Source organism: Orbicella franksi, chromosome 11, assembly GCF_964199315.1.
Source record: "Orbicella franksi chromosome 11, jaOrbFran1.1, whole genome shotgun sequence".
Classification (NCBI taxonomy): Eukaryota; Metazoa; Cnidaria; class Anthozoa; order Scleractinia; family Merulinidae; genus Orbicella; species Orbicella franksi.
In genome coordinates, this window is record NC_138155.1 from 19,090,850 (window position 1) to 19,103,547 (window position 12,698).

At 39.7% G+C, this 12,698-nt stretch overlaps 2 protein-coding genes across 2 annotated transcripts in view; both read left to right on the forward strand.

Annotated features, from left to right (window-relative positions):
- The window catches only part of LOC145503223 (heat shock 70 kDa protein 12A-like), a 48,817-nt gene that overhangs the window by 25,922 nt on the left and 10,197 nt on the right, over window positions 1-12,698 (forward strand). The window lies entirely within an intron of this gene.
- Window positions 1-12,698, forward strand: part of LOC145503219 (heat shock 70 kDa protein 12B-like) — a 28,527-nt gene that overhangs the window by 10,242 nt on the left and 5,587 nt on the right. Inside the window, exons 2-4 of the mRNA XM_081482685.1 lie at window positions 3,968-4,010; window positions 5,594-6,776; window positions 9,369-9,896. Coding sequence (XP_081338811.1) covers window positions 3,993-4,010; window positions 5,594-6,776; window positions 9,369-9,896 — 1,729 coding nt within the window. The 5' untranslated portion in view covers window positions 3,968-3,992. The remainder of the gene's footprint in view (window positions 1-3,967; window positions 4,011-5,593; window positions 6,777-9,368; window positions 9,897-12,698) is intronic.

A 12,698-nucleotide genomic window follows, 5' to 3' on the forward strand; every position in this document is an offset into this window, starting at 1 on the left:
AGGAGACTGCGGAATCATCTTTGGCACTGTTGCTTGTTGGGACATTGAAGTGGTTACGAGGGCTTTCTCGCTGTATTATAATGCGGTTAACAGTTGCACAGTGTGTACTGTCTTCTTTGTTGTCTAGGCACACAGGACCAATGACTGTCCAGCCAAACTTATACTCTTCGGCCCAAGGCTGGTTATCTCTGCCGTAGATGATGCGCAGAGGCTGGAAGGCAGATTGAATTGTTACGGCCAATTAACAATTCTATCTCTTATAATGGATGCGATGGGCCATCTCTTCTAAATGTTTCCAAGACCTGGCTATTTCTGGAGTTGCAATGTCTTCTTGACTGGCTGGAATTTTCTCTTGTGAATATGTGAATGGCGCCTTATAATAGACTTGTGTAGATTGTCAATGTCCTGGATGGATGTGCAAACTGTTGAATTTCTGAGTGTGAACATTGTTAACGCTTGTGATCGTATTTATTTCCAGGCAACCTACAAAACTAGGTGGAAAATCTTGTACAGACTGGACAAGGATTGCGTTACACCACGTGAACGCAACTAGTGTAACTGTAACACGTCCGATAATTTTTAGCGATGACTCAGTGTAAAAGAGGTGCCTCCTCTATGCCTTCCCCTATGTCTCCTTTATGTCCTCCTCTATGTCCTCCCCCCAGGAGATGTTTAAAATCGTGGTATGTGGACTATGGATTTCAGATTGCATGTCATAGACTGAAAAGAAAACCCAAAATATGAAAATAAATTAGAAACAAGTTGAAGAATAAATTTTGCGAGTTGTAGCTAGACAAATGGCCATGGTTTGTTGTCAGAAAACTAACTTACCCCCGAATTGTGTATAGCTTACCAAAATGTCGTAATTTGTGGTCAGAATGGTTTATTCGTTCCTAGGTTAACATTCTTCAATTGTGAAAACAAGACTTAAATTTGCGCAATTTAAACAAATACAAACGCAAGGTAAAACTTTTAGCGATGCGCTGTCTGCAGGTCTGCTGGCCGAAACTTTATTTTCTCAAGATTTATTTGTTATAACTTTTGGCGTTCTGAAATTGAACGTTCAGTTTCGGAAACAAATCTTAAAGAAATGCTTTTCCTGAAAGTTTATAGTTCCTTACAAAGTTTATAGTTTAATGCATTCATTAGTGGTTCAACCCCACGTACCGATCGTTATCTGTTATTCGACCAAACAAAACAGGCAAAGTCCACGAGTGAAGTTTTGAGCCCCACTTCGTTTAATAAGATCGCTCTAATTTTCTTTATACCTTTCACAACTGGAAAAAGATCACATATGAAGCATGAAAAAACAGAAGGTCAACAGCCAATATTTGTAGAGGGAAAAATCGAATTGTGAACGCACAGGTAGTGCTCTCAATTTTGATTACCACACCAGTAAATAGCCTAAGTTTGGTCACTGGTCTGTTCATTATTTAATGAAGTGGCCTCACAATGACTTCTTAATGACGTCATGATAACATCACTGACATTTTTTGATGTAATCTCACCCCCTGGTCACTCGTTGTCATTCGTGGTCACTCGTGGTCTATCGTGGTCACTCGTGGTCAATTGTAAGTACTTTTAGACTCTATCGCATGACATCTCTTGGTGTTTTTCGTCGCACGCAATGTAAACACTGCAGGGCTTCTAGCGAGAGCTGAAAACGGAACAAAAATGCAACCTGAGAGAGAATAAGCTTGTTGAAATAAATATTTTGATGCAAAAGAACGATCCTGTTATATTTTAGTTTTTGCATTTAGGATACTTCTATGGTACTAGGTGTCATGCCGATCAGCAAGATTATGACCGATAACAAGACCTGACAAATGTCACGTCCGAATTATACGTACTTGTAAAACGAATTTAACCAGAATTACGACGATAACACAGCTTGGCAAATGTCTCGGTACTGCTGCGTAATCGAATAAATTCGGTTTGTACTCTATCGCGCTAGGTCAAGACATTATCGGCAATAAACGCATCAGACAAATGTCTCGTCCAGTCGTACTAGAGAGGCAAAATCCTGGTCTCACTTTGTCTCGCTCAGTTCTCGCCACAAAAATAGCATTATGGCCTGAATCAGGCCACAATCTCGCTCAGTCAGGCCACAAATTTTCATACGGGAGCAAATGTGTGACGGAAATCCAGGTTCACTTTACTTGTAAAGTTTGGTTAACCACAAGAGCTTTAAGTATTACAGTCCATCATTATGTCCCAGCCAAAGAGATGCTATTTCTTTATTGTGTAAGTGCATATGAACATGCCAAGGAACTTGATATCCTAAACAATGGACACTATCAGCTACACTGAATTGGTATCTTTATCAACAATTAAGGCTCATGTCAATATTATTATTCCTATCCGTTAACTATTGTATGCTCATCCTATGTTATCAGTTCTACCATCTTTGGCAAATCTGGTCTCAGCAAACAGTACTCACGAACATGTTATGCTACACCAGTCTTTGAACTAGTAGCACGCTAGGCACCTCACTTGTTTTCCTTTACTAGTGCACAGAGTGTCCTGTTCCTCCTCTACCCTCCTTATAAATAAACTTAGACTACTGGCCTGGGTGCATGCACACCTTCCGCTTAGCTATCGCCTGCATCAGGCTGGGTGGGTCCCTTACCCCATCTTATTTTTAGCTACCTAAAGTAGCTAAGTTAGAGGGCTTCGTTCTCTGGGTGAGTTTGCTATCACCCCAATTCATTCACTGGGTGTGTCCGCTAACTGCCCAAGGGTTTCTGCCCTCATTCATTATCTCTGGGTGTGTCTGCCAACCGTGCAAATTTCTGCTTTGGTTTTTGTGTCAGCTAACTGCCCCACTTTGTGTTTGTGCTTTGCGGTTTGAGTCCATTAACTGCCCCACTTAGTTTGCAGGGTAGGTCCGCTTGGCACCCAATTACCTGTCCAGGGTGTATCGCTACCACCCACTCTCGTTGCTATCCCAGGGAGCACCCAGTGTCCATAGTCCCATTTACTGCAAGATTTGTCTTGTTTTTATTCATGCAATTAGAGAGTTAATTGTTAATAGAATGCTGTAGTATCATGCCAAGGGTCTGTTGAAGAGACTTAAGGTTACCGTAAACCTCCGCGGGTGTCGATATTCCTATTGGTTGTTTTGGAAAATTTCTGTCAAGTTTGATGTCCAAAAATACAGCGACACGTTTTACGACGAAGGCCATTGCAGGAGATCAATTTTGAAAAACGCAAATCCTCCACACGGTTTTGATGATTGATGCCTCGTGAATGATATAATGCAGTAGCTTTGTTGATGCAGTCGAGTTTGATACCCGATAAATTCGCTCAATGGAACGTCGGTCGTTTCGCGCTTTTAGGTCGCGCTCGCCTTATGATTAAAAAAAATTGAGGCAAAACAATTTTTATCGAATAGAGCATTCTATAATCTTTGCATTGATATATAATTTGTAGTGGTTGTCTTTATGACAGCGCGGTAATATTTTTTTCGCTAAGGACACCCGCGAAGGTTTACGGTAACCTTAAGTGAGAATGAATATCTGACAGTTGACTTTAGAAAATTTGTTTGCATTATAGTTAATTTGTTAGCAATGCAGTTAGCAGTTTCTGTTATATCTTGCATGCTTAAGTGTCCCACGCGTGGAACACAATCATAGTACTCTGTGTGCTTCCTGACCGCCATTGTAGTTCAGATGTACATGTAGAATGCTTCTTTTTTGAAATCATTGGCTTGAAGTTTACTTTACTCTTGACTAACTCTGTCTTCACGGAATGTTCGTCAGGGATTAGACTTCCTCAAAGTCCTTTGCGATTGAGCTGCTCTACCTCATGCTCCTCGTACTCAAGTTTTGAGCGTCGCAGACATTTGTTGCTCTCTGAGTTCTGCTTTCACATCCTGACAAGTGGGCAAGTCCAGTCAGGCTCAGGTAAAGTGTATTTCCCTGTTTGACTGTTTGGATCTGATTTTTTTATTTTTCTTAACTTTCAGTTTTCAAGCCTAGAGGCTTCCTGTGATGTCAAGACCACCAGAGGTAACATCGTATTAATTTAACTGGATTTGAGAGACATTTCCAGTGTTCTTGACTATGGATACTTTTTTTACTTAAGGACGGTGCCTACTTTTGTTAGTGCCCACACGTTCTGCGTATCACGCAAGGCATGGTTAAGCGTCATGCGCGCTACTGTGACCAAATCAAGTTTAATGAACCTGTACTTAAACCAGAAACACCAGGAATAGCAGCGTATCGCTAACCACTAACTGTTAACGTCTTCCAGCTGAAAAACTAGCCGTTATCGGTCCAAAATTATACTGAAATCCAACTGTAAACAGGAACCTGCAGATGGCGTAGTGCGCGCGCAAAACAAGTGCGAGACACGTAAATGTTTTACTTACTAGGGAGGTGACAGGAAAAATGCAACGGGCACCGTAAAAGTTTTCAAAAAGGATCAATAACTTTAAAAACGCGTGGTTACCCCTGCATTTTATGTTATGAAATGGAAGTGGCAAGCCCATGGAATATGTGATTAGTTTTTGGTTGTGAGCAAAAGGTATTTAGACTGTATTTTAGCTGAACCAGAGGAAGGCTGTCGGAGACGCTAAAAGCGCTGTGTCAACGTTTTTGTTAACAAAAACATACCAAAAATGGTTTTTATGTTGCCATTTACTATGTAGTTTTAAGATCTTTATAAATGTGTTTGCTTTTCTGTATGTAAAGGGGAATTCTAAGGAAATCTGTTAAGAAATACTTTCCTTCTTTTTTTTCAGAGAAATGTTGATGTCAGCATTTTTGTTGAGATTCAAGGCTAATTATCTCGAAAAAATGTGTGGCTACCCCAATTTTTCTTTTTGGATTCCAACAGCCGTTGCAAAGATCTACTTTTTCCTCGTGGTCTTAACCTGGCGCAGAAACCTTTGTATTTAGTAGGCACCGTCCTTAATAATGAAAAGCTTTTCCTTTTACTTAATCTAAGAAACTGATTAAGAATCAAAAGAAATGAATATAAACCAGTGATCAGCTAATGATATTAAATATTTTATTGAAAAACATTAATTGATCTGTTTTTGTTAGTTTGTATAATACAAGCAATAATAGTTTTACTGCTGCTCTGTGGTTCATTTCCTTAATAAAATGATCTCAGTAGTCTGTATAAGAGTTTGGATCTTTGTATTGAATTATTATTAATTTTCTAGGCTGGGGCATTCTTGCACATACTGTTGCATGAGCAGCTACTTCAGTAGAACTTTACTTGAGAAAGTTGGATTTAAGTTAATCACTTTGCTCAAAAAGTCCTGTTTTCTTTGCTTTTCTAACTATTTGGCACAGCTGCCTTTAAAAGCAAAAAGGCAGCCACGTTTTTGTTACTTTGTTATGCCGTAATTGTGATGACTTGCAATGCTAAAAATGATCATGAACAAACAGCCTTGCGAAGGGTGATTATATATAATATATTGTGCACAAAATAATGTGTTTCTTTCATTCTCAAGTTCCACTCAATGCTAGCCAATGAATGCATAAGTTGGGGAATTATCTGGGCTTTCAGGGATTCTGTTATTTTAAACTAATTAAAGGTAATTCAACGTTCAAAGGGAAATGTCCATTCGCTCTTGTTTTAGGGGCTCTCCAATCTCAGCATACATGTAGCCTCTACATCGCAGGAACGCCAGATAGGGGTGGAAAGGACCCCATTATTGGTTACCCTGTTAAGTAGTGAATGGAGATCGTCAATCGATGGAGACTTGTCAACTGTCAACAGAGAACTAGCAATACAGTTGGCTAAACATCCTAATGTGCGAGTTAGTGTGTTTCTCCCTCAGTGCAGTGAATATGACAAGAGAATTGCTGCTAATCACAAGGTGCATCTCATTGAAGCCGAGAAAATGGCAGGTGTTGATCCAGTTGATTGGCTGATGAACATACCACCAGACCATGCTGTGGACTGTATTATTGGACATGGAGTACATCTTGGTCGACAAATACAACTCATACAACGGAATCATCAGTGTAAGTGGATTCAAATTGTCCATACCGCTCCCAGAGGTGAGATGATGCAGCAAACAGAGATAGAGCTTTGTGAGTTGGCAGATCAAGTTGTTGCAGTGGGACCAAAGCTGGCAGATATTTACAGGCGATTTCTTTGCTCTAGTACAAAACACATGGATATTATTGATCTCACCCCAAGTATTTTCACTGAATTTAAGGATGTGAAGCAAGCCACTGAAGAAAAAAAGTTTTCATTTTGTGTTCTAGTTATTGGGAGTGGGGATAGTGAAGATTTTAATCTGAAAGGATATGACCTTGCTGCTGAAGCAATTGCCCAGTTGGAAGACAAATCCTACCAACTAAATTTGGTCTGTGCACCAAGAGAAAAAAGAGATGAACTAGAGGAAAAGCTTCTCAAGCATGGAATTGACAGCAGTCAACTAACTATTGACAGTTTTAACGAAAGCAGAGAAACACTAGCCAGATTATTCTGCGTGGTTGATTTGGCAATCATGCCATCAAGGAGTGAGGGCTTTGGATTGAAAGGCCCTGAGGCATTATCTGCTTGTCTGCCTGTACTAGTAAGCAGTAACTCAGGCCTCGGAGAAGCTCTGAGGAGAGTACCTACTGGCTCAAACTATGTAGTGGATTCAGAGGATCCTAAAGACTGGGCCAGTAGAATCAAGGATGTCCGTGGAAGGGGCAGGGATGTTCAACTTGAAGAGTCTGATTATCTTCGCAAAAAGTATTTGGAGAAGTACAGCTGGCAGGGATCTTGTGATGTTCTTGTGGAAAAGATGCAGAACCTCGTAACTGGTAAAGTTTCATATTTATTGAGTTTAGTAAGCTGTCTAAACTTCCAGGTGGTTATTCCAAAAAAAAAAAAAAAATCGACACACACCTGGCAGACAGCATGATATTTTGAGCCAGGCCCCCCCTCTGTTAGGATTTCCACAACTGCTTAACTGCCTTCCACATAGATTTTTAAGGTCAAAGACCCTCTTTTGCCAGGGATTGGAATGCTTTAAGGGCCCCTTAATGGATCTTTTTGAGCCGTCGCTGGAGAGAATTTACTCTTATGTGACCTCATTTTAGTTGGCTCAGAGTTATTTCACGTGTTTTGGGCCTGTACATTCCAGTTTTCATTTACCGCCATTAAACTATTACTTAACCAATAGGTACACAATGTTCATGCCTGTGTCAAGTAAATTAATCCATGCTTTCAACTAAGACTACGACTGAATAGTATCCCATGATGCGATTTTTCTACGTACAACTCATTGTTTAGCTCTTCTTGCAATCTTTAGTTTTGAAATTGTTTTCAGTGATTGGAAATTATCACGAACAAGACTTCTAGCTGAGGCTAACGTCATTTGCCCACCAGACCATCAAACTTCCATTTTAACTTGCTCAAGAGCAAAGTTTACTTGCCCCAGGCAATGGGACCTGGTTTTTTTTTCTCAATTCAATTTAATTCAGTTCAGGCAATTCTTTGAATTCTGTGAATTTTCATTCATAGAACATTTTAGATACAATTTATAGGTAAAATGTCTACTAACTGTAAAAAGTAGAGAATTATATTAATTATATTGAAGCTTAATTAAGGAAATAAATTTATATGTGAGTGGTGGTCAAAGTAGCAATAGGTTGGCCACTGTCATGGTCAAGGAAATAGCTGCAAAAAAGGAAAAAAAGTTTAGCTAAGCTAAATGTAGATGACTACATGCACTTCATTACAACGTATATAAACTACATTCACACTTTTGTAATGGCAAAACCAAACAGCAAAGTAAAACATGGCAGCAGCAAAATCAGCAAAATCTATGTTCTTGCATAGAGGTATCTGGTGGCCTAATTGTTAAAGCTGAACGGATATTGCATCCTGGAATGGAGTACACTTGATTGTAGCGTTTCTTTTTTTGCCCTAGCGCGATGAAAAGCGTTTTTAATAATACAGTAAACATTCCAGCTTTCTTTAACACCTTGGCTGTATAATCATCTTTAAAAGATGCTTTTGACAAGATTGAAAACTGGTCTGCTGTACAAACATTAAATAATTACTCTCAGCCCCATATCACTATTATAATCATTTTGTCGCATTATCATGTGCTACCTGAGTCTTCATATAACGTTAACTTAATGTCAATGCCGTATGTCATGATATTGATTGGTAGCTTACAAATGTCTAATAGTAATGTCAGTTGTTTGTGATTAAGGTGCACAGTGCAGTTTATGCTTATTTGTACATTTGCAAATTTGTCTCTTATGATTATTATTTAAATATGTTAATATTTCTTTTACCTAATGTTCCCTGGCTGGCTGTCTGGATCAGTAGAATACAGTCACTTACCTTCTGCTGTGGCTAGTCAGATTCATGAAAGACACAATTATCAGAGAGGGAGCACTCAGAGTGAGTTGTATGGGTGCCATTTGTGCCAAAAATACAAATCGCTAGAGTTAAATCTCGATCCTTGGTGCTGGCAACAAATTGTGGGTGGTAATTGTTTCAGTGGGTGTCTGATCATTTTGATACAAAGTCGTTTTGATACAAGTCACTGCGATACAAATCAAAGTCAATTCGATACACGTCTATAGTCGATTTGATACAACCTCCATTTACCCGAAGTAGTTAAGTGATTGTATTAAATATATGTAGAGTTACTCGTTTTTTTTTTTTTTCTTGCTTGATTCATTCAGTTTAGTGAAATGCTTGTTGTTGAATTTCTTCAAAGGTTATAATTGTGTTGAGTAGATAATTAGAAAATTCTATGGGAACTCCACTTTTAGGCCGGCCTAAATCGGTATACGGTAAAATCCCATGTAAAAGCCCCTCCCCCCCTCCCCCCCGCCAGTTATGAGCCACTCTGGATATAAGCCCTTGTATTTTCTAACAAAGATATTATTCCGGATATAAGCCCCCCCCCCCCCCCCCAGATGTAAGCCACCCCCTGCAGATATAAGCCCATCCAATGTACATGTATAACTGAGTGCGTTCCTTTCGCGTTTCTTGACAAAAATCGAAATTTTTAATCGAAAGTTATAGGCTAATAGAGTAATAGGGTTATAGGGTAATAGCTCTTAATGTAATGGTTTGTTAGCTTTTAATGGTACGTGGGATTTTACGGTATTAGAATTCTACCATGAAACCATCAAATGCTACTACAAATAGACCGATTCCGTTTATGCTTGGGTTTAGTAGAAAGTTTTAAGCGCTTTAAGTACTTTCCACGGTCTGTGGAGGACGTAGTTCTCACTTATAAGCTGGGCTTGCATGATCAATTTGGGTTGTTTTAAAAAGCCGGTAAGAGCTTTCTTTCGAGTTAACATTGAGCTTATCAGTAGTTTTAAGTTTAAATTAAACAGTGGAAACTAGATGTGGAAATAATTGGAAGTTCTCAAATTCAACAGCTTTGAAATTAAGGATTGATGTGGAAAACATGAAACCTGCAGAACAGAGCACACAGGGTAGAACTCCTGTTTCAGCAGTAGGATCAGGAGGACCTCAAGATGGTGAACACCTGGAGGCATCTGCTGCATCTGTGCCATCTGGACATACACAATCAGAAAGTGAAGTTCCACCAGCATCTACAGAAGAAGTGCTGCGTTTGATTGCTTTCCGTTACATGGAGGGCACGTCACCCAGCAGCATGGATGATTTTGATCGCTTTAAGGCATACATGGAGCAAATGCGAGTCATTATCACAGGTGTTGGTTTAGGAAGTTTGCTGATAACAGTGAAGTGTGATTCACTCCAGATCCTGGATAGATTGTGGGAAGATTATTCATCTGGCCATCTTGATGAAGTGGTCCAAAGATGTTTTGTTACAGAAGAGCTCTTGGTAGAACTGAGCCTTGCCGAATTGAAGCTGAAAACAACAATGTCAGAGGAGGAATATGACGCATGTAAAGAATACTTTGAGAAAGATCCAGCAAGAGGTTAGTTTTAAAAATTGTTTTCCTGATAATGAGTAGTTTTGGGTTTTGCTGGTGTACTGATTAGTAAAACGTCTAACGAGCAACTTTCTTTAATTTGTTGAATGATTTTAATGGCATTTTGACAGCCCTCATAAGCATTAGTTTTCATGGGATACATATATGTGATTACAGCGGAGCTCCAGCATCCCAGAGGGTCGCCAAGCGGAGCACTATAACTATAGGAACAGAACCACATGGATGCATAGAAACAGAAAACCATGCAACTCTTTTTTCATTGTCAACGTGGCTAGCGGCACTGATTGCGGGCGCGTGCGGAACAAATTCCAATGAGAGTTCTTCAATGGTTCTCACAGTCAGTTCGCTTGTTTCGGTTCGACGAAATCAACCATTGTTTACGTCTCTATTAAATCCATTTTGAAATCACTGGTTATCCTTGCAATCTGATTGGCTCTCAGCAGTGCGATTTATTCTCGAATCGCACTATTTTTTGCTCTAAATTGCATCTTTTTCTCAGCCAATGAGAATGGGACAGTAAAAACAAAAACCACACAACAACAAATTCAGGGCCATCTCAAGAAGGTAGGTGTTTCCAGGTTTCTGGTAGTTTCAAACGAAGCAATACAAGAGCTCAACTCTGTCGCTGTGAATAAACATACGTAGTCAAAATAGGCCCCGCTCCACAAAACAGTGAATGAACGAACGTCTTCCGAAGCTGGTGCCAGTCCCACCATCTTGAAAATATCTTGAAACAAACGACGCCGCAAGAACTTGACAAGGTCTTTGGTATTAAGTTCTACGCCGACGTCACAAAAAGAAACGGAGATATTAACAAGCTGGAATCCCTTAAAATCATGCAGAGTGCCATTGAACGGTATTTTAAAGAGCAAAAAACTATCCACTGGGCATCGTGCACTGGAGGGAGTTTCATAACTCAAAATAAATCCATCGCAGAATTACACTAGCTGCACCTTCAAATTCCTTCTCCAAAGACAGCTAGAAGTCTCAGCCTCATCTCATCCACAGAAGAAAAGGAAGGTCTTCCATCATCGATTCAGGCCACGAGAATTGAACTTTGATGCAGGAAGTAGACTGTTTTCGTTCTGACTTCAGAACTGCTTTTTTCTTTGTTATACTCCAATGAGTTTTCGTCACATGACACCGTTTTGCATACTAAATGATGTCAAGACGTTTCCGGTTCCGCTATTTTAACAAACCAGCTACTGAATCTAAAATTTAACCCTTTGAATACCAAACATTAGCCAAAAAATATCGTTTTTAACCGTTTAGTCAGGTTTTTTAGCTGCCATGACGCTAAACAAGCCTAAGTTTTGCTAAGAAAGCTTTTTTTTTTACTAAAAGGAGAGATTTTTCGAGGATTAGGCACAAAATTGAGCAAAATTTCAATTCCGGGCATGCGCAATCTTTTTTTTGCCATTAACCGTTCTCAATTTTGTTTGTTGCCCCTTTCCTTTCTGTTTTTCTCGGCCCTGTTACACTGGCTACCTTTTGCGTTGTATGTTCTTTCTGGCTGCCGTGAAAAGTTGGATGTTAATCACGGGCGAAGCCTAGAAATAGACCTTGATCAATCATAGGCGTAGTGGACCATTTTACCACCGTTTTTTGCACCAAAACTGATAACGTTGTTTTTCGATTTGCGACGTCGGAATGTTGTCGATATCTAAACCTGGCCATTGTGCGGAAAGGCCTAGCCTAGTACTACTATCTGCTTATCAAGAAGATCTGATGACATTTAAATTGATGACGTCACAAGTGGTACAAAGAGCACGATCATTAAGTGGCCGTATATGGCCACTTGGGCGTCAAAGGGTTAAGGTGATAAAACAGTTGTGCGATTTCAAAATGGATTTAATAAAGTGGCAATTGAACTTCGCGTATGATTTCAGACCAAATTGCACTCCACTCAGTTCAATTACCATTATTTTTTGTACCATTGACCAATCATCGCCAGTAAATTGTACAGCATATTTTTCTTTAAATCTGGGATATTGCTGCAACAGCCAATAGCACTTCTGGAAGGCGTTTCTGCGCACTTTTCGAATGTGTATTGCACCATACTGAAGGAAATGAGAGGACGTGAGATATTCAACCTTCCTGGGTAGACGTCACGACAGCCGCTCGACCCATTCTCTTCAAAATCGGTCGTGAAATAAAATGGCGATGTTTTGGAGCTATTTTCGAGATTTCGTCGGGGTACAGAAAATCGAGGATTTAACCGAATCCAAAACTTTTTTCTCAGAAGTATTACAAATAACAAGTAGATTCGTTTTAGCGAAAAAAAAAAAAATTGGGGTTAGGTGCAATCGAATGTGGTTTAGCGTTTTCTGTATTCTTATCGACAACAATATGCGTCATCACAGTGGTCAAAATATTGTGGACTCAAGAGGTTCAGCCGAGTGAGTCCACAAAAAGGGTGTTTGTTATTTTAAGAGATGCGCAGTCTTTTCTCCTGCCATACGTATGTCTATAGCATCATGCTCGAATATTATTTCTCCGACATTGTTGCTTATAATAGAAACTCCTTTGTGAAGTAAACGCATCGCTAAGCAGTGCAGAATTTAGGGAATATAGAAGATTTCAAACAGGAAACTGCTGAACTAGATGCTCTTCACAAAGAGCGAATACTCGGTATATTTGGTCATGGCGTGACCTATTTATATCGCTGAAAGAAAGGGTTTCTCGAGAAGGAGAAAAAAATCACTTTTTAAACCGACGCAGTATTTCACCGGTTACGTATGTCATACGGTGGGCGATCATTTTCACCGTTGGGCCAGCAACTGTCTT